Source organism: Ammodytes marinus, assembly GCF_949987685.1.
Source record: "Ammodytes marinus genome assembly, chromosome: 10".
Taxonomy (NCBI): Eukaryota; Metazoa; Chordata; class Actinopteri; order Uranoscopiformes; family Ammodytidae; genus Ammodytes; species Ammodytes marinus.
Window position 1 is genome coordinate 13,583,819 of NC_137214.1, and position 23,417 is coordinate 13,607,235.

A 23,417-nucleotide genomic window follows, 5' to 3' on the forward strand; every position below is an offset into this window, starting at 1 on the left:
GATTGTGTCTGGCGGCGATCTCACAGAAGATGTGTCTGTTAATGCTCTGTGACATTTACAACAGATCCCTATGTTTCTCTTGAAGCTGTCGTGGCGGAAACGTCTTTTTTTGTTTTGATTTTTAACAGTTAAAAACTAGATACATGAGGTACTATATAAAGAAAAAGTTAATTTATCCCTTCAATAATTCTTATCTTATAAGCCTTTTATCTTAACAATGCATTTACATGGAATTTAAAAACAAAGCTTTTTATTCCTACAGCTTCTTAAAGCTAAATGTTGTAAAATCAGAAACTACCACTGTCGGTTAAGATCTCTTCATTTCTTTCCTCTTGGAGGTACAGTATGTGTTAACAGAGTCCCTACCGACAGCACTAGTTGAGACTGTGTTGTGCTTCTCCTCCTTCTACGCGGTTTTCAACCTGCGCAGATATACCTTCTGTGGCTTATAGCCAGGGCGCTTCTTTTCAACATCCTGTCCACGTTCAAATAGAAAAAAGAGCCAAAATGGAGTCCAGGAAGGTGAGAGCGAAAGTCCATTGTTGAGAGCTCTGGTTGGGAGGAGGGAAATCTAAGCATGAGAAGAAGGTGCTGGGGGCTGAAACCCTGGGGGGGAGAAGTAAAAGGAGAGTTACATATAGGAAGGAGAAATACATGTGCCTGGCTGGCAAACATACATGATCTGTGCTTGGTTTGTCTGAATATATGTTACCTTTGTTACGGTGCGACTCAGATGTGTGTCTCTACGTCGGTGTATCCGGGCAGGATGTCTCCGTTGGAGCAGCAGGTAGGCTCCCCTGCTCGCTGGGCGTTGGGCAGCATGTGGGCAGAGGCGGATATCTCCTCTGGGGACGCCGCTTGGAGCCTGCGGTGGATCAGGGGCACAAAGAAGAGCACCACACCCCCCACCATAGGAGGGACCCCAGCCAGGGAGAAGGCCACCGTGTAGTTCCCAAAGTAATCACGGAGCAGACCTGGGCAGTGGAGGCAAGGGGACACAGTTCATGTTATGTCATGTGTGTCCTAAAGCGGAGGAAATATCGACCTGAATGACACATCAATAGATTTGTGTGAAAATATTATCCAAGTCCAGCCCCGGGAAAGGGTCTTTTTTACTGATGTATTTACTATGTTGCACTCTCTGTTTTTACACTTTATGTGATTTTAGCATCAAATACATACTGGAAGCAAACCAGAAAGTGCCAGTGCCAGTGACTGTCATGCATGTATTTGGCTCTAAAATTACAAAACGTATAAAAATATAGAGAGCAACATAACTTTTTACCTGCTCCCCTTGTCTAACTGGATGAGCAACCTTTGTAACCTGGAAATGCAGACCTGCCGCTAAGCGCTGGCAAATTAAATTTGCTGCGCCTTTTGGTCTGGACACTCTCCATTGAAGCTCATTTAATGTCAAGAAATCCTGAGCTACCAATCAAATTGTTCTTTCTGATATGGGCGGGCCAGAGCCCTATGTATGGTGCTCTGGGGTGGACGTAAGCTGTGATAGTCAACAGAGATGCCTGTGGGTATGTTGTTCGAGTTTGAGACTGCTTTGGCCTCGACACTTAGCGATTTGGAAGACGGCACTCAAATCTGTCATTAACAAGTAAGAAGAATGTTCTGTTTTGCCGACCAATCACGTCAAAGGTTTAATTTAACAGTTAACCCGCTGTTCGCTAAACGAACGGGGCTTAATCATAGGGCTTAAAATGTCACCTTGTTCATTGCTCTGATTGGTCGTAGTGCTATCCAATTGCGTGCAGTGGCATTTAAAATGCATGCGTAGGTGCCGCCCCTTGAGTCGGAAAGGTCTATTGATCCAGCCTACAACCTTTGCCCATTTCTAGATCAAAAATACACCCAGAGTTACAGGAATTGTTTCTGTCGCCTTTAGAGTGAGGTGAAATACTAAATATTTTAAATGTTGAGCTATTCCTTTAAAATGAATTAACTTAAATAAATAAAGACACAGAAAAATATTTGAAAATAAAAAATCTACATTGTCTGTTGCACTTGACCTGCCCTGGTGTTGGCTAAGTAAAATATTGCCATAAGGGATTTCTGTCCAGCAGTCTGTAGTTATTATGAAAAGAAAAAAATACAAGGCAAATATTTGGAATAAAAATGACAAAGGCGCTAACTCCACAGGAGCCACACCGACGAGGTGTCTCCATATCTGTTTTGTTTTTAATCGGTCTCGTGAGTGTAGGTATCGGTCGATACCGATTATCTCAAAATGCCATTAATCGGCCTGATGAGTAGTTTATCACTTCTTTTAACCACTTACCCTAATTTTCCACACTCGCACACATACAAACCCACAAATACAAAAATACACCAACCTGCACCTCTAAAGCTCACTAAACGCCAGCCTATGGCTTATGTATTTAACACTATGGGCCGGTTTCACAGACAGGGCCTAGATTAAGCCAGGAGTAGGCCTTAATGTGGACTAGTTAAACTGGGACGTTTAAATCACTGTCATGAATATGGCTTAAATTTGGCTTAGTTTGTCTGAGACTATGAAGTCCTGGAGTAAGGTAAGTAAGCCTGATTGTAAACACCTGCCCATGAGCACATGCTGCTGTTCCAACGGTGATCATAAAAACCCGGAGTGGAGCAGAAACACCATTGCTTGTGAGAAAAAACAATGGCAGAGGCTAAAAAAACCCTGTCAATAAACTTTAATGAATTTGAAAAAAATCTCTTAAATAAATAGTTTGAAACCATCCGGCTATTGAATCTAAAAGCCATACTGCTGGGACTGAGCAAATAAATAGTTGGGCCGCAATTTGCAACAAATTCAATTAATGAAAATGTTACTAAGAGAACAATACACCAACGTCAGGTTATCTTCATTATTATCGGTATTTCACATCTTTCTCATTTATAATTTTGACATTATATTTAATGATATCTGCACTGATAGACTCTGGGGAAAAACCCGAATCTCGCCTTAAAGAAGAGCTTGCCACAACCTTTCAACAAAGGACAAAAAATGACGTTGCATGTAGGGCTGCCCCCTGAAAGTCGATGATTCGAATCATCAGTCGGGAACCCCCGCAGTCGACCAGATTCTTCAAGTCGAACCATCGGCTTTTTTTTTTTTCTCAGTCAGTGTACATTATAATAAAAGAAAAATAAGAACAAAACACTGACGTTTTCATGCAAGAGCAATAGGTGGCGTTAATGTGTCACGTCACGTCAGACGCCATAGAAGAAGAGTGGTGAAAACTAAAGAGGTTATGGCAAAAGAAAAAACCAAAGCAGATATATACGTTTGTGCTGTGCAAATTGCGCACCATATATGCCTATTGATTCTGCTCTGCTATGTGCTGTAATAAAGATAGGTCGCCTTGGAAACAATTAAGCCCCTGTAGACCGCGAGCATCTCGTCTTTTTTACTCGCGCGATTCACCATTATCTGCAGCCTTCACCGGCTCTGTGTTGTTTCTCTCCCACGGGCTCGCCGAGACTCGGGCACCCTCGCGCTTCAGGTGCGCTCCAACTCACCGGTTCACTCGTAAGCTGATTTTTTAAATATATCCAACCTGGAGGTTATTTATATTAAGCTCTGTTTTCGGTGGTCTTAAAGTCTGTTTTCAACTGTTTTCGGATTGACGGTCAAATATCTCACTCCAATGCACTTTTCTGATTGACAAATAGTATCGCGAATAGTCGAATCTCTGGTTTGAACAGGCAGATCCGATTCGACTGAGAAAATTCCGAGTCGGGGACAGCCCTATGAAAGTTAGCCCGAGAATTCCATGAACAGAAAATGCAATATCTGAAGGAAGTATGACATGAAAATGAAAATTCTACAGGTGGAATTGGACATTATTTAACCTTTATTTTACCAGGCAAAATTCCTTTAGGTAAAATGACCTCTTTTCCGAGCAAGGCCTGGTAGAAAATGGCAGCAGTTAGAATGAATGAAATATAAGACAAACATAAGAAGAAAGCACAGACATGAGAAAACAGAGACAAATACATTCCAGACGGCGAAGAAGAAGAACAATTTTGAGGCAATGAAAAAAGTTTTAAAAATCATTCTTAGTGATGAGTTCCTGCAATTTGAGTGTTTTTTTAATAGTGTTCCAGGCGGTGGGAGCAGAGTACATGAAAGCCCTCTTCCCAACCTCAGTACGGGTTCTGGGGACAGAGGTGGAAAGAAAGTCCAGAGAGCGTAAACTGTATGACATGAAGTTGGAAGAGAGAGCTATGATTCAAACAAGATACAGTACTGAGACAATTGTGATTACTAATCACAGTGAAGATATACGTAGAAAATAAAAGGTGTTCATGTTGTGTTTTGTCATTTTGTTATTCATGTGTGTCAGTATTTTAAATCACAATAACCACATTTGAAAACAGAATTGTTTTAGACACTCATTGTATCATGCTGAATACATCTTCAATTTAAATGCATCCATCTAATAAGCTCAAGCAAAGTTGTTATTTTCAGTGCATTTTCCATATTGAAAGCGGTCTCGAAATGTAAGTTCATCAAATAAATGTTAATAAGACCTATCCACAAGTACTCTTCTGGCTGGCCTCTGCAGTGGGAGTTGGTCTTCATTTAGATATTCCAAATAGTCCATGCTCTCTCACAAACACCACTAAACTGAAGTTAAACCTGCCTCCTTGGAGGTTTAATTTAAACTAAAATTTAGACCTAGAGTAGCTCTAGTCGACAGTCTTGCAATTGGCTTTGTTTAATCCAGAATAGCTTTAATCTAGGACTATTTTAAACTCAGTCTGTGCAAGTGGCTTTGAATTAATCCAGCTCAACAGGCATTTTAGTCTCGGACTAGGCTTAAGCCTTGTCTGTGAAACCGGCCCTATGACAAATAGAAAATGTAAAAAAGGTAATGAGTGGTTTCAGATGGAGTTTCTTATCCACCACTCACTCACACTCATGTGCGAAGCTCGTGATAGAATGCCACACCTGACATACCTTGCTCTGACAACTCTGACAGTTGTCTGCCAAGAAAGAGCTACAGCTCTTAACTCCGCCCAAAACCATGTAAAGCCGTTTGTACTGTCTGTTAAAGCGGTTTACAGGCTTTTGATGTTAGCTAGGCAAATAACATACAGGCTTCAGCTCTGTTATTTACGCACAAGTATTACAGTGGTATCAACTTTCTCATCTGAAAGCCAAAAAACGTATTTCCCAAAATAACTGAACTATTCCATCTAAAAGAGCGACGTAAAAGCCGCAGTAAATCGTGTTCTTGGTGACCCCTTGCGGTTAAATGTCTAACAGTGTACTTCCGTGTATGTCGGTACACTGTGATGTCATCATCACTGCATATAGAAATATTTCATTTGTTTTGCCTGTATGTTTTTTTAGGGTTCTGTCATTTATCTTAGTTTGATACAAAATTAATAAATGAACATCGATTTATCTTCCAAGTCTCTGAAATGATTTAGGTCCACTCATTCCCACCGACACTTGGCAAAATGTCACAACAGTATTGTGATAATACAGCAGTAAAATCTCGCCCTATCTATAGCACGTATAGCTCCATCCTATATTTATCTGCATATGAGCTGAAGAAGTGTCAGAGATATACAGTGACAGAGCCAGGTCAACAGGTTTAGCATCCTGCGCTGCATGTTAATCACCGCTGGACTTGTCACACGAGAGCAGCAGAAGGGGTGTGTACCTATATTGTTGCCTGTAACGTATGCATTCTTGCTCATGAACTGTACATGCTGTACTGAACACACACACAGGAGGGCCCATGTTTATGCAGTCATAGTCTCAATCAGACTTTGAGTAGTCTAGCAGCCTTTTTTTTGTGGATTTAGAGTGACTATGTGGCTTTTTTATAGGTGGAGAGGAACTTTTAAATATATCTGAAACAGTCTAATTTTTCCTCTGATGATCATAAATTACATGTAACAGCAAACGAGACCATCAGTGCAAAGAATGCCTTTTTTTTGTTATTCTTGCTGGATAGCCCTATCTCTATCGTTTCACTTATTTTCTTATACCTAGGGTTAAAGGTGCTACGAGGAACTTTTAAATATTTCTGAGATTTGATTTTATTTCTTACAAGACCATCAGTGCAAAGTATGCTATTTTTATAAAGTTTTTCTAGATGCCTTTGTCATGGGTACGCTCACCCAGGAACTACAGCTGGTGTTGTAAAAATACTACCGCTTTTGTCCAAAGGGGGTGCAAGAATGAACACAAACTGAAAGTTCCTCGGAGCACCTTTAAATATAATGTAGTAATTCAATATTCAATAACTCTTTGTTGTATGCATATATTACACATTATAGTAGTCTGCTTAATGTCACTTACACACAGAAATAGGGTCTGTAGATAGTCAAAGGAAATTGAAACCATATGCCAGTGCATATACTGTACTTTATGTCTAAATGTAGGTCTTTGTGTGCAGACACAAATAGTGCAATCATTCAGCCAGTTAGTTTCTTAAAGTGGCATCCCAATTGCAATCCTATTATCTGACATGGATGGTAGTCACTGACATACTAAGTCACCTTTCAGAAATAAAATGAGCCAGAACTGTAAGAAACAACCAAAACTTTCAGAAAAACAGTGAAAGGCAGAAATGTCTTTTAGTTCAACAAACAGTTCAGAATAGCTCTATTCTTGCTCTACGCAGACTTAAATACAAGTCTTTCCTAATGGGTTAGACAGCTTGGGAAATTTATCCTGGACAAATACCTCCACAGAAACCCTTTCTAAGAGCTACGGCAGAGGCCACAAAAGGTAGGCAGACTGTTTTGTACTAAAGCAGTCTAGGTATTCATGAGATCTGAAAGAGTTTGGCATGCAAGAGCAAGAGTCCTCAAATTAATGTTCTGCCCTCAGGGCCTTTCTATACACTCCTCCTGTTATCAGAAAGCTGAAGAGAACGAAGCAGAGAGGTTGGAGACAGGAGAGGACACATAAAGGGAGTCAAGTCCTGCCTTAAATTGCTTTTTTCCCCCTTTTTTCCCCTGAAGACAAATCCCTGGAGACAGCCTGCAGTTGGCCACTAGCCCAAACCCTTCTAAAAACAATCCGCTGCACGATCTACTCTGCTGGGCATTTATTTGTTCAACTCTCCCTTTACTCCCAACATTTTTTTGGAATCATTGCTAATATAAATCAACTTGTTTTACACCGTTACAGTCAACATCCTGAAGTCAGTGCGAGGAGCCAGATCACTGCAAATTCATTCTGGATTAAACTGTTTAGAGGTGCACTATGCAGTTTCAGGGAGGGGGGTAATGTTTACATTTGCAGCACCTGCAGTTACTTTACAAAACATATTTGCTCTACAAGTATTTCTTAGTGTTGGATAATTCTATCATCATAAATCAAAACTAAATTATTTTTGAGGCACCTGGAACCAAGGAAAGACTAAAATATTTAGTAAACAAAACTGTGGGCCCTGCTACTGTAAAGAGCAACTGTGAAATCATAATAGGGTTTCTAACTTCAAGCAGTGTTCCCAAGGATCCAATTTTCCTGAGGAAAGTTTGTTTATTCAGTTATGAGAATATACCTAAGAAAAATGTTCACTTCTCTGACACACCCAAAGTTACATAGTGCACATTTTAAATTCTGGTAAAATTAAATTACAGTTTTTCTCAGTTGCTTTGGTGCTTTTCTCAGATCAGAATGAAAATTCTCATAACTATTAGTTCAACCTCCTCGTTTACTCATTTGAGCACATCATAGTAGCAATTTCTCCTTCCTCTGAACAAATTGCAAATGCTTTTAGACATGTATCAGTTGCTTTCATACAATTCTCTGCTGTTTTATAACATTGTCATTTGCTTATGTCATGTCAGTCAAAATGAACTATACTTATGGATACTGAATAGTCGTTCCCAATAAAACTAATAGTCTTCATTTCATTGCTTGAGTCATTACATACAAAATTGTTGAACTAGTTATCAAATTCTGTCAAGCAAATTTTATACCTTTCTTTATAATTTTTTCCTGGAAATGTCTCCTAAATTGAACAATTGCTCTCAGGTGGACTTCAGCTTTCACTCACGAGGAGGTGTGTGAAGTATTAGTTGTACTTTCCTCGCTGCATTGCAAGGGATAATATCCGTTGTGATGTAGATGAAAATACGTGGCCAGACAGACGGGAACGTCTGGATGTGCCAGAATGATTTACTTATATATGTTCAGTTACAATATGTCCTGTTATATTGTTCACATTTGTGCACAGCTCTACCAAAAGGGTGTTTTTTTATGTTTGTTCTAAATAAGTGACTGAAGTGTATTTTTCTTTTGCACAATGCTGTAGAATTGCAAAGAGCATATACAGTAAAAATGTGAAACATACGTATTCAGTGTCTTGTACTCACTTACTCCCCTAACTACAGCAATGTGTAACTTTACTGTAGTTTTCAAATGGCTGTACAAGTAGTGTATAGTGCTGTCTTGAGCATTTTCAGGTAGTGTCAGCGAGTTCTGACCTTTTTTTTGCATTGGAAAACACTGAGAGAATAAACTGTCATAATGAAAACATGACAAAGCCATTTGACTATCTTGTTCATAAACGATGGTGTCAAGACTTCTCATTTTGATGACACTGGCAGTTTCATTGACATGAATACTTGCTTTTGAGGAATAGACTATCCATTTTGAGCAAGTGACGTACTTTTGCAGGTTATCCACTAGGTTTTGCAGTTTGCACTAATTGTTTTGAGAAATGCACTAACTGCTGTGCAAATGTTAATAGTGATGTGAGAAAAGCACCAAAGCGACTGAGAAAAACTGTAAATTGTAAAAAGAAAAAAAGAAAAAAAAACGGGTTTCTCACCAGCAAGGGGTGGACCTGCTGTCATTGGAAGAGCCATAAGGCCAAGAAGGTAGCCAATGGCCTGCGAGGCTTGCATGGGTCCAACCAGCTCGAACGCTATGGGAGCCATCATGGTGAGGAAGCAGCCGTCACAAAGCCCCAGGAACACGCACACGACCACCAGGCCCTCGAACACCGTGCACTGAGGGATCAGTATGGACATCAGGCCCAGAGCTATAAAGGACGCTACCTGAAAGAGACAGCATACATCCGGAGTAGTTGTTTGCTTGTTTTTCCATTACTTTTTCAAGTTGTAACAGAAGTACTGATTGCAGTAAGTGAGAGGAGAATATTATGTCACCATTTTCTATCATTGCTGTCTTTGCTTGAACATGGAGACCTGGCCCCAAGGCTTCTTATTCCTCACTGTGAATATTTCTGTGCGACAGACAGAGTACAACCTCCTGCTACTCTAAGGGGGGAAATCAATGCATTTGTGATAAATCTAGACCCATTCACCTGTGAACAAGTGCTGTCTGCTTGTGTTAGTTGTTGCTGCCAGCCTTTTTGTAACAGCCTGCAATCACTGTCGCATTACAATGAGCTCAAGAGTTCAATACTGTGAACTGTGTAGGAGGCTTTTGCGCTCAACACAAGGCATTGTACAAGCAAGCAACTAGTACAATGACAGTGTGTTCAAATCTGGATTTTTAATAAGGAAAATAAAAAAAGCTATTCTGCCAATAGAGAGTCCTTGGCAGGCAGTGTGTTCTTTATCATAACAGCAGGGGAGAAAAATATGAATCATCATGGTGTTAACGCGTCCTCTCATTCTGCAACTGATGCAAAATCTAAATGTCCAACGATGCAAAAGGAACATTATGATCTGCGTGACGCACAGACTTTCACATTTTCAACACACAATTTCAAAGTTTTTGAGATTCAATTGATCTTTGACTCAGTACGCCTTTGCTAGACAAAATGCCTGATTAACATTCAAAAGCAGTTATATGTAATCATCAAGTATAATGTTATCACCAGCTGGAATTCCTGTTCGTATTAACCTCTCGAACTGCTCTGCGTTTTTCCCCTGCCCTTTTCTTTTCTTTTTTTTTTAAATAAAATTTGTCTTGATTTGACATACCTACAAACAACAACAGCGAAGACATGAGACAGACCTACAACCTCACCGCTGTTGAAAAGAAAACCTTAATAACGAGTCATCATTCAGTAGTCATCATGATTACTGAGAGACCTGACGAGACATGTTTTCAAAATTAAAAAAAAACTCTGGACATTCCAAAATCAAATGTATAAAAAGTGCTTAGGATACCCTGGGAGAAAAGTGTTCTGGACTGAATCATTCCCCACTATTATCCAGGCAGCTCATTCATGTGGCAACACAAACGTTTGTTTTTATTCTGATACTCTGTGAGTGTGTGCAAGCATCTGAGTCATGTTTATCTGCAGCCTCATTAGCCATCAAAGACAATGAATGGCTCAGATTTATAACATTAAAGTTTCTAGCTGATGTTCAACATAGTAACCATTTTAAAAGAATAACATTAAACCTTGGTTCAGAATGATAAAAGGCTAAGTGGGACAAAGGGCAGTAGAAGAGCTGGAGCTAGATTCACATGCCACTTTAAACTGTATGGGTTTTTACAGAAGCGTGCAAAACATTAAAGAGACAGTGGAGTTGACTGTCCACATGTTATGCCTCGAGACATTTCCTCACCTGCATGTAGATCTTTTTAGTCCCGGGAATATGGTCTCCGATCTTGCCAAAAGCGAGGCGCCCTACCCCAGATGAAGCTCCTATGCAAACCAGGAGCAGCCATTCTTTCTGGGTCCCCTTAAACTGCTCCTTTACAAAGTTCATCTGAAACATGGATAGAAAAAAAAACAGACTTGAATAGATATCTGGCTTTGAAGTTGGACTGTGCTGCACAGAAAAATCTCACTAATATTGAATCTTATAACAAATATTACACACAACCTGCTGTACTTTCATATGTTTTTGTGCTCCACGCCTAAGAAGTCAAGGAACTCGGAAAAAAAGGTTGGTGGAGCGGAGGAATTGTCCATCAATAACCCCAAAGCCAAGGGCTTAGAATAACAAAATGTCTTTATCCACAGACCTTTGGAACAGCAGGACAGGAAGATCCAATGCATATAGGTCAGACCCTCCCGTTCCCCTCAGCACTAACCACCCACATCAGATCCAAAACATTAAACCGGCCTGTGAAGTCTTATTGTGAACATGTTGGTCCTTGTGAAATATTTGCTCTGCTTTGAAGGGCTCTACATTCATCAATGGCCATAGGATAGGCATGTTTAGGGATACGGGGAGGCCATACAGGAGAGGTTTCCTGAGTTAGTCGAGCCAATACAAAGGCCGGGGCTGTGTTTACATCTGGGCCCGGGCCTGAAACAACAGGCCTGACAGAGGGAGGTCGGAGCTGAAACATCCGACATCTGGATGGAGGGAGCTCAACTTCATCCTTTAATATCTCACTATCTCACCCCCGGATTCAGCCATGGGGCATGTGCCTAGGTTTTGAACCATACTCTGAATTTTGGAAGTGAAACATCATGGATAGAAAATACAATGTACTTTAACTTAAGTGATTTGACTTTTTGCAGTTATACAATACGTATTGTGAAATTATTTTTATTTTTCAAAAGAAGATATTTTGGAGAAATATCAGATATTATGCTCCTTTCCTCTCAGGAACTGGAGTAGCCCTCCAGTGTAATAGAATTAATAATAATAGAATATTGATAATAGCTAAATGGCATTTGCAAGTAGGCCTTTGTTTATTTTTCTGTAGCTGTAGCAGCTCTTTACCTACCTAGCCCGGAAACTGTCGTTAGCAGTGCACTTTTCCATGGTGAATGTGTTTTGGTTGCTCACTCAAAAGGCTTTATTGCAGGAAGAGACGTGTGTATGTCAGATAATGTTAGAATCAATATAAAGTGGAGTTACTGCTTTATGCAAATATTGTTTCAGATTAATTGATTTGATAGGCGTGATAGGCGTCAGACAGATGATTATACAACTTTAATCCGACTCTAATCAACACCATTATGCTGTGTATATAACCCTATAATATCCCTAAATAGGTCAGGATTCCTACATTTTATAGTTGCATACCAAATAATAGGTTATGATTTAGCACAGCTGCAATGACTAGAGGACTGTTAAATGGACAGAGCTTAGCATGTATATACAATCTTCCATTAACATCCATCAAATGTAAACAAATTGAAACAGATGGCTGATTTTACACTGCAACTACGACAGATGACTTGTTGAACTTTCCTTGAGTTAAGATCATTTAAGGCAGAAGCAAACACACACAATGTGCACTGATATAATTTGAGAAAAAAAAACAATTATTGTCCTTACCAGATGAATATACGGCACGAAGTAGCCCAGTACAGCTGTGGCTACTCCGAACGCCCACACCCGGTATGTCACAATGTGAAAGACGCGCATGTTGAAGTACTTCTTGAAGCCACCGAGGAACCTGCTCCACCTGCTGCCCTCCTGAGCGGTGGCCCCCGGCTGGGTTGGGGGTTCTGTGGCGGGGCCAGGTCCCATGCCCGGGGGTCCCATGCCCCCTCCGGCCGGCAGTAAAGGTTTGTACAATAGAGCCAGCAGGGCCTGAACCAGCATGAAGAGGCTGAGGATCTGGAAGGCCCTGCTGAGGCCCAGAGGTTTCACTGCCTTGTCCAGAAGGACCGGGAGGCCCATGGAGAAGAGGCTGGCCCCGGCCGTCACCACACCGTTGGCAAGGCCCAGGCGCTGGCGGAAGTAGTGGCACAGGATGACCAACGAGGGCTGGAAGGCAAAGGAGGAGCCACCGCCAAACAGTATGCCGTATGTGAAATAGCGAAGGCCCAGGGAGCTGCAATAGCAAAAAATAAATTAAAAAAAAGAGAGAGAGAGATAAAGAGAAATGATTTGGTTATTGAATGACCGACTGACCGACTGCCTCTAACATTAATTAATGTATCAACTGATTATACTGTACAAATCAGTAGCTTCCACTCATTCGGGAAAAGGTTGCTGTTGAACGCAAATCAAATGGCATGTAAATCTCTCTATTCATCATATTAGATGTTTGAAGATGATTTAACATTCAAAGTTTGGAGGGAGTTAAGGCGGCTTCTTAAAAAATCTGTTCAATTGTTAGTTTAGTTTCATTTTAATTTTTGTCTGGTGGTTAATGGTTCTGAGGCTCAGAGAAACAAACTTAGTGTGAAACTGCAAACGCTGGCATTAAAACCCTGTCGACTGGGGGGAAAAAACCTAGGTTATACAGTACATATATATATAAGTTTTGAACATCACTGTATTTAGTTTTTTATATTGTGTCAAGCCCTTTGTGTTACAATTTGGCAAAAGCAAAGGGCTTTACGAATGAAGTCGGATAGATCGATTGAAGGATACTACAATAGCTTACTTTGCAAAGGATGTACTGAGCAGCCCTATGAAAGCCACCGTTGCCCCGCCGACAGCTGTCTTCCTACAGCCGAAGCGGTCTGTGAACATGCTGACCACAGGCGAACAGAAGAAGATCATGCCCATGGCCAGAGCCCCGACCCAGGCTGGAGAGGAGACAAAAAATCATCATCAGAGACATGCGGAATTCCTGTTAGTTGAAGCAGTCGCCTAAAGTCAATCAAATGCAATCTTACATCCATTAGAGCACTAAGCCAGGATCTTAGTCCCATATCACAAGAAATTCCTCGTGTGCTGTAAATTAACACGTATCAGATAATGCAGGACACAATACCGTGCAATACAAGTAAAAACAATAATGCGAGATGGATCACCTTTCCAGCGTAAGAACAACACACTTGACAGTTCTTTAAACACATCATACGTAACTGGAGAAATTGCCACGAGACAGTGCACTCCACTCCTTTAAATTCAAAATAGGATAAAACAATTTTTTAGGGGGAATAAGAGAAATTATCTGATTCTTCCTTTGTCATTTTAAATAAATATTATTATTTTTGTACGAGGAAGTCAACAGGCATCCATGAACGATCCCCTGTACTTGTATGCAAGTGCTCATGATTGGCCTCATTTCTTTGACTGTTTGCTAGTGTGTCACCCGTGATCTCACTGAAGGCCAAAGAAAGTAAACATACACTTTGTGCTGGATCTTGTAAACAAGAACATAAATAATTAATTAAAAAATGGAAAGCTTTGTATGCACTGCTATTGGCCAATGTCACTCTTTGTGTGAGCTTCCACCATCTGGTGCAATTTGCTATTAATATAAAATCATGTAAGGGTTTATTGTGTCTTTACTTTTGTCATGTAAATCAGACACACTATAAGATTTCTTATGGTGATTAAGCATATCAAAAAGTGGATCAAAGTGGAAAGTTCTGGATGGCCTGTGGTGTACAATCCATTCAGCGTTAAAACATAACCATCCAATAGAGACACTGCATACTCTGTAGTGCAAACAAACACATGTCTGGGTCCAGTCTCCTGGAGAGCAAAGGTAGCTTTAATGTCTGCCTTGGTGTCTGGGCTATGGGTCACACTGATCCAACAGCTCAATGGGAATGAGACCAGAGAAACTGATCAAATAAAAGAAAAGGTTGATCACCTGATTTGCCTAGTTAGACAAACATACACACTCCTCCTATACACTTTGTACACTACAAAGTCAAACTGTGTATAGATAAAGGGTGGGGCTGGGCCATAGCCTTCCTATACTTTATTTATCCACGTGGAAAAAGAGGTGGGGGTTCCACCTATTTAATATGTACTCAATGAATTCCCACCATTGATATAGTTTGGTACGAACTGCTTACAGTTTCACCTTGAGGCTCAACGTCGACAAAAACACTTCATTGGTCTTTGGAAAAGCATTTAACAGAATCCTATACTGTACTGTGTCTTAAATGGGTACTGCCCTTGATACATTAACATATAGAACAATATTTGAGCAGTGTACTATTTTGTAAAGGGTAGTGTTGTCTCAAATCAAACCAAGCCTCTACGCACTTACTGGAAATTAAAGCTGTTCTATAAGCAACTGCAACTGTAATCTTCAACATTTGACGTTTGTAATGTGCGTAAATATCTGCTGGTTTGCTCACTGAAGTTAAATGATGCATTTATTTATTGTATTAAAATAAATGTGCTGTCCTGGCTTTGACTTTGCAATCAGCGCAGATCATGTGAAAACGTTAAGCTTCCCAAAAATGGTGAGAAAGACACATTTTGAACCCTTCAACATTATAACACAAATGATACATCGTTCAAAAAAATATATCGCTAAAAGAAAGGACATGGTAAAAGGCCTTGACTTATGTAGCGCCTTCTAGCCGATTTTCTCAGCCCCAAAGCACTTTACATATCTTACCACATTCACCCATTCATACACACACTCATACACCGATGGCAGCAGCTGCCATGCAAGGCGCTCTCTGAAACATCGGGAGCAATTTGGGGTTCTGTGTCTTGCTCAGGGACACTTCGACATGTGGCAGGGAGACAGGGGATCGAACCTCCGACCCTGCACTCCAGAGGCGATCTCCCTAACCACTTCGCCACTGCCGCCCTGGTACTTATTGTATGACCCCCATGTCTATATTATACTATTGGCGTCCATATTCAGTAGATGGATGTGGCCCATGAGAAAGATACATGGCAAATGATCAGAAGAAAAACAAAAAGCCCATACATAACGTACACCCAAAACACTTCCTCAGCCCAAATAAACTCCTTATATTTCTCCCTATTGATTTTGCAGTCACTTGAGACAGCCACCTCTTTCACAAGCACCACTTTCTTCATTTCTAGAAGGACCACAAGATCCTCCCTCTGTACTTCTTAATCACCGGTTTTGTGTCACTCTCGTCTGTACTTCTACTGTTATACAGTAAACACTGTTCCCACCTCTATCTCGCACACACTTTTAACGGTCCATCCTCAGATGCCCATAGAGTGGTACATTTTGTTTTAAAGTAAAGTGTGCTCAATTTTGCCTCTGGATCTGCAGTGCACTCTATATGTTACTTAAATTGAATAATTGTAAATTGCATAACTAGAGGGCAGGCAGAAACAACCCAGCTCTTGCCATATGATAACTTGAGTATACCATCAACACCAAATAATGATGATGTCTGTTGTGGCAAAACACACAATTAATTCATCCAAGCCTGCATCCACAGGCATCCGTGACTACAAATGTGCGGTAGAAAGATTGCAGTTCCTGGGGTAATTTGTTTGAGATTGCGATGCACGTCTCATTTGTAAGTAAAGCACGTTGTCTGTCTAGTCGGTCCTCCCTGCAATCAAAGGATAGGAAAGAAACAGAAACATGTCTGACTCTCTCTCCTCTCTGTTCTGTCCAACCCCACCTCCATATATTCATGCCTCCCTACCCTGCTGGCACAAACAAAGGTGTGAATGGACTGAGCGGAGTGTACTCATTATAGATGATTAGGTCTGAATGTTTCCAAACAAAAAAGGGAAATTTACACAGCCAGGGGGGCTGACGCTAAATGAAACAATGTGTGTCTTGTGTGGTAAGGGGGCCTCACAAGCTTTACTCCCTTTATATGTGATTGATGTAATCTGACAGCCAGAGAGAGACTCTGAAAGTCTCTATAGGATCCATATGTACATTGGATGAACAAACTTATTGCAGCAATGTCATTTGTGTAACATGTAACAAGACAATAGTCCTTAGTTTAGCTGGTATTGGGCACACATACAGGATAACTGTTTTTTTTCTCAGATATTTTCTTTACTTTGTGAAAAATGTAATTTGTTTTATGTATTTTTTAATATGGCATGTTGTGTACACTAGAGTATACTGACGTCGAGTCATCCCGGTTCCTGTCACTCCTTTGTCCTTTCCAAACCACACTGACATGTACACGTGCATAGTCATAATTGTGGCAGAAAAATTACCTCAACACTGCGGTTAAAAATACAGAGACAAATAATACGTTCTCAAAAGGTTTACCGGCAGCAGCAAAGTATTTCGACAGTGACACAATCTTCTTGTGTTCTCCCTCTACGCTAGGACGTTGGATTTGAAGCGAAGTTTATTTTGGGGTTGGTAAGATTACTATCAAATGACTAGCGTAGGAATAATTACTCTTTTAGTACTTCAAAGACATTTCAGTAACACTTTACATTAAGGGTAACATTAAAACTGTTAGTTGATGGTTACTTAATGCTTAATAAGCATTAACTTACCATTAATAACGACTTATTTCATGTGTAATTAGAGCATTAACTAACAGTTATGCTTAGTTAATGAGGGAGCATTAGTTAACTAGGCATAGCTAATACTTAACAAAACATTAACTAACCGTTTTTAAATAAGCATTACAAGTTAGTTCATGCTTACCTGCGCATTAACTAAACATAAATAGTATTAATTAAGCATTTACTAACAGTTAATTAATGTACCCTTATTGTAAAGTGTTACAGAAATGTCTTTCTTAATGCTTTGTGCAGTACCAAAACTATGTTTAGGACAATGAATGTACTGTGTGGCAGCAGAGATTTGAGACAAACTGTAAACCTGGGAAAATAAAATCAAGTATTTTAGCTTTGATAGATGCCACTGCAACAAATAGGAAACCACTTTTTGGAATTTGTCAATAACACAATCACATTTTCACCTCAATTCAAATATGTCAAAATGAGCACAAACATATAACTCTCCAAATGCTTTGCGACAGCACTGTCCCTGGCTAACTCAGTTTCCCTTAGAAACATGGTGGAATATTGCATCAACTAAACAATGCAACAAATGTGTAAGAAATTGCCTAGGGTGCTCTTGGCAAAAGTAACAATAGCAATACATATTTTTGTAATACCAGCAGAAATGCTGACGTACAGGATAGACTTGGTACGGATGCCCATTCACTCAAGGGCACAATTAATGTCTTCAGCAGGTGCCAGGGCAGGAAAATGTGTTGTTAAATGACGCAAATGGAACACTTGTAATGGAAAGCACAGATTATAAAAAGTACTATCATACTGTATCTCGGAAATAGGTAAAAATAGCACATGTTGGTAATGGATCAACCAAAAAGGATTTAAGAATGTCAGTGTACACTACTAGCCAAATACCCTAACAAAGTACAGCTATAAAATGAACATGGTGTATTATCAATCAGGAGGTTTGCTCACAACACTTAACCAAATCTTAACCAAATGAGAAGGTAGCTAGCAGGTACCCAGCACAAGTAGCCTTGTACCAACTAATTGATGGCGATTGTCAATATTTAAAAACAGAAATACAAATTCCAGAGTTTTCATATTTCCTCATACGTTCAAGAAAGTAGTTCTACATAATATAAGCTACTGCTGTATGTGACATGGTCACAGCAGTAACTTAACTGGCTTGTTAACACACAGTACATCATGCACATTGAAGAGGATTTCAAGTAAAAGACAAGTCAGACTGGAGACCAGCTGCCTCAGATGAGAGCAGTGTCTTCAAACAGAGTCAGCCTCAGCCCACACATGTGTTATGACTTGACAGCAGGTGTTCGTGTTTCTCAAAGTTAAAACATAATTTCCAATACAGAGTCTTTTTCCTTGGCTATTTGCATTTGCACCTGCTACAAAACGTTCTATAATTAAGTGGATTATTAGGTGATTTTAAAATAGGCTGACATTACACAAAAGCAGTCCACGGCCGTGGCTGGTCATATGTATGTAACCGCTTGAGTGTGTGGAGCTTTTCGAGACTGATCCGACCTGAGCCCATTCCCTTGCCCTATGGAATGCCAAAAATGCCACTGTACTCCCCTGATCTGCAAACCTGAGATGTCCAGCGGCCGTGGAGATGCTGGTGACATTTAGATCAGCAGAGCTACCATTCAGGCAGCACTACACAGAGCACAGCAGTATGCTTACTCCAGGAGACACCTGTTAAGAATACTGCAGCCACTTATGAGCTACTGAACTTCTCTATACTTTAACTAAGTGCGTCGCTGTAAAAGCACTGCCTTCTTATATCCTTCCATTTTCCTCCACCTACGTATGTTGTTATGGCATAAAAGTGATGGAGCCGCATTAAGAATGGAGCCTGTGTTGCAGTATCACTCTTGCCTTGATGCCTTTGAACAAGCCAATTAAATTCTCTTAAAAAGAAAAAAGTTTAGATTTGTCAGTAACTTCTTCAACTTATTTTGACACAACACAATGCACTTAAAGGCCAGGACACACCGGTCCGACTACCCGAAAATGGAGTCTGCCGTTTCAGACAGCTCCAGTCTGCCCGTCGCGGCCAAAAAAGTGCCAAGAACACACCGAGCCGACTACTGACTTTCCATACGCTCTGCGCTTGCGCGGGACGTAATGTCTCCATAACAGCAGGCAGCGCTAATCTGTATTGTGGCCCAAAAAAATACGGAAGCCGGAAATTATGGGACAGCTGTCTAGACCATAAACATAGATAGAAATACGTATAAATATTTATGGACCATAAAGAGCACCATTATTAGCAGAGAGTGTCGAGCATGGTGTCGAGCAGTCAACAAGGGTTGATGCATGTGCGTACTCGCTGAACGAAACAAACAAACACATTAAAACAATGGCTAACTGTTGTTAGCTGTTTGTGCTACCCGCCTCACTTCCGGGCTTCACTGATTCGCTAGCCCTCCACCAATCAAATTGCTCCAACTGAAAGACTGCCCGCCGCCGGGCTTCTCAAAAGAAGCCCGACGACATCTATGACGACCGACGTCACGGCACCCACCAAACAGATTTGTGTTCCCGCCCCTTCCAGACTCTCCGACGGCAATTATCGGGCCGGTGTGTCCTGGCCTTAATTGAGCCTCAGCTGCTTTTGTGTCATCACTCTCTACATTCCTACTGATCTCTTTCACACCAGTGGCTTATGAATTTAATATCTTTTCAGAGGTCAATTAAAAATGAATCACTCACTCACTCAGTCCCTTTCTTCCGCCACTTCCCATTACCATCTTTCTTTGGAATTCTGCTGCAGCAAAAACATTTGGCGCACCCATGTTCAATCACACATCATGACCTCACAGGGGGGCTCACTCCCCCAGAGATGATAGAAGCCCCACAGCTTTTGTGTTTTATTTTGAAAGTAATGTAGTTTTGAATACTCGTGCTTCGTACATACCTTTTCTACATGTGGCCTCAACAGGAATGAAAACCTCTGACCTCTGCGCACATGCTGTGTGTTGAGCAAAACACCATCTGCATCTCATAACTCACCCACCTCTCCTTCATTACCTCCCATTACTTTGCTGTCCTGATCCCCCCACCTTGATATTCCCTGTGCTATTTTGAAAAAATCTCTTGTTTACCCCTCAAGGCTTAATAAATACCCAGTATAATCGGGCTGGGTATAAAGAACTAATAGTAATCGCTTCGCAAGCTTTAATCACATCCGAACCTTTTCTCATCATATCCTTCTCCATGCCTATTGGCTCCTGCCGTGCATTGCTTGTATAACAAAAGTTATATGATGTGTTATTTTAAGATGTTGTAAACATGTGAATTCATCTTTGAACTGAGAATTGCCTCTTACAGTAAAGGAGCCTTTACAGCTTGCAGTTAAGCTCTCTGTTTTGTTCTGTTGCTCGCTGAGGGGAAAAGTTCAGGACTAAGCATAATAGCTTAAACTTTTCCCATATGAGAACAACCAAGAAATGAAAGCCAAGGAACGCCCGCAGGTGGGGGGGAAACTGGATATAAAATATGTTTGATAAGAAAGATATGAGTAATACATCTGATTTTAAATTACTCCAGAAAAGCAACTAGTCATACTGTATCTGCTTAAAGGCCCAACCCGTTCTTAGGCTCTCTACCCTACCACACAATAAACTAAAGGTAATGTGATCACGCCATGTCACGCTGCCCCATAGACACAGCCATTTCTTCTGCATAAATGAGAGATGGCGCTGCACAAGACGCCATTAATACATGTATCCGTGCCAGAAGCAAATGCTGAAATGTCCGTAATCATGTCTGAGCTTTTGGATTTGCCTTGATGTTTTCTGCTCCTTGTAGAATTGTCTTCGTGCTGATGATAAAGGTTTGAATTTTTTTTTCCAGCAAACTGTCTTAGAGCTGTAATCCCTTTAACATTCTGACCCTAACATATGGTTAAATTATTTTGGAGCTTCTCAAGAGTTGGAAAATAAATGTCCACTCCACTTAAATGCAACTCCCTTACTCAAAAGCATTTATTTTCAGTAAAATCCATACCGACCATTCGCAGTTTATGAACGAGCAGTTGCTTTACCAAAAAAAATAAGGTTAACAACCTTATGGTTAGAGGCCAATATTCTAGGGACCAAACCTCCAGAGATGCACTCGCTATAGATGCTTCATTGACAATAAATTGGTTGGCAACTTATAATTTCAGCTCTTCAACTCAGAATTTCCAGGATGTTAAAAAGCAATAGCAATAGAATGTCAGTTTGCTGTTAACTATTGATGGAGCATCAGAAGGCTCGGAGAGTCTTTGAACCCCTCGTTTTCAAACTTTCTCTAGACACTTATTTATCCAAATAAAACAAGACTGAACGTCCTCATTTCCTAAAAGAAAAAGGAGTGCTTCTATACATTAAGATGTATCTCCTTGTCTGCTCTAAGGCTGTATCGTTGAGTCTGCAATGAGTAATGATTTGAACATTTAACAATGAATGCTTGTTTCATTCATTGTCCACATTGGACCTAATCTGGTCACGTACACTAGAATAAGTGGCCTATTGTGAGAATTGATATCAATTTGTGGAAATCAAATTATCCCGAGGTATTTCATCTTCATGAAATACAGTATATGTTGCATTAATGTTATATTGTACATCTCACATTCAGTTTATAATGTAAGATATGTACTGTAGTCACATTTGGAAAGTTTGTCCAGTAACACTATTTTAAGTGCAGTATGCTCACAGGTTTGCAGGTTCAAATACCTGTAGGATGTTTTATAACAGTTCAGCCATGAGGGGAAATACTTCAACAAAAGGCCATTTATGAAAAACTGAAATGGGCTTGCTGCAGGCAGCTAAGCAGATTGAGTTAGAATAACAGTGGTGTTAATGAATGAATTGATGCATGTTAATCACTGACAACTGATTTACACAAACAAGGTTTAAGAAAAATATTATGCAAACTGGTGGTGATGCAGTTATAACACGATTTTAAGTGGACCATTTCAACTCGGAGCTGTCCCACATCATTTTTAGACTGAAGTTTCCAAATAGCATATTACCAAGTTGGTGTGTAGCCTACATTAAGATGTAAGAAAGATGTATTTCAAATGATAAAACATCCACTGAAGGTCCAATTAGTTTTGCATGCGAGTGATTGTGACAAAGCATGCATTCAGGACAAATGTAGCCTACTGCTGTCCACCAGTTGATGTTTGTTTTCTTTCATCGCATTACCGTATACCAGTCTGGTACTCACCCACTTTGAACTGAGACGTCTTGTCGTCTGGGTTCGCATGCTCCTGCACCAGCATCATATGCAGGATGCCGAAAGAGTTTTGGATCCCGAAGATCGACCCGTTGCACCACGTTGCCGCAAAAACCACCAGCCAGCCGTATCCTCCCTCGGGTGGGACGAATCCCGCTCCGTGTCCGCCGTGCTTCACCTCCACCTGGACCCCCGCCTCGCATTCAGAAGCCGGGGAGAGGGGCGGCTTGCAACCGGCCTCGATCAGCTGCACGTCGCTGTCCTCCTGCACGATCTTGCACTTGCTTCCCACCGCCTCGTCACCCTTGTTCCAGTCTGCTTCTTGGGGAACATCCCCTCCTTGCTCCATCTGAGGACCTCCAGCCGGCTGCTCCGTGCGGGACACTCCGCTGGACGGCTGCGATTGACTGTCTAACCCGTTGGTCCCCATGCTGTCTGCTCTGGTAGAGAGAGGGTTACTGTGGGCGCTTGGCACACATGTATGAGATATAGGTCACTGACATAAGATGACCAATTTGAATAAAGGATTTGATTGGCTATCTGTTAAAATGCTGCAAGAAGTGACATACAAGCCTCCTACACGCCGCGTGTAGCCCCGAGCGTCAACTTCAGCGATTGAACTCCTGCCTGTTGCCAATGTATGTCATTCTGGTGGTCGGAGGTCTGTATTTTTCCAGGCAATGGCAGGCACCGCCTATTTCTCCTTAAAGTATACGCTTGTGCCTGCAGAGACGTACACCATGCGTTTACTTTTTTGTTGCTTTTCCCTCCCGGAGCCCCCGCACACGGAGAATCAACCGGTGAAAACGTCCGCTCAGCACAGTGTCGCCCTGTCACTCATTCCGCGTCACTCATATCACCCCCTGGTGATAACAGAAACGATTAGTCGGTCCTCCTCTCTCATATGATATCCGTACACTGTGTACATGTGTAATAGGCCTACTGTATGTAGGCCCGTATGGGTCCCATAGGCTGTCTCTGCTCTGAAGCTCTGAAGTCTCAACAGAGCAACTGTCATTCAAAAGCTAATCCCCGCCTCCTTTCCCCCGGTGTCGTAGTCAAGCTATGTAGTCAACCGTCTACGGTTACATCCGCTACTAGCCGGTTTTCATAAGGCGGATTTACGGGGATAAGTTAGCACGTTGCTAGGAGAGAGAGGGTCTTGT

The 23,417-nt window shown here is 41.0% G+C and overlaps 1 protein-coding gene across 1 annotated transcript; it reads right to left on the reverse strand.

The window, feature by feature from the left end:
- Window positions 1–499: 499 nt before the first annotated feature.
- Window positions 500–23,001, reverse strand: slc16a2 (solute carrier family 16 member 2). The gene is made up of 7 exons (XM_080035394.1): window positions 22,243–23,001; window positions 13,256–13,400; window positions 12,196–12,697; window positions 10,522–10,665; window positions 8,805–9,033; window positions 713–974; window positions 500–606 (listed from the first exon to the last, which is right to left on the reverse strand). The coding sequence occupies exons 1-6, from the start codon at window positions 22,679–22,681 to the stop codon at window positions 730–732; spliced, it is 1,704 nt and encodes a 567-aa protein (XP_079891520.1). The 5' UTR covers window positions 22,682–23,001; the 3' UTR covers window positions 500–606; window positions 713–729.
- Between the last annotated feature and the right edge of the window lie 416 nt (window positions 23,002–23,417).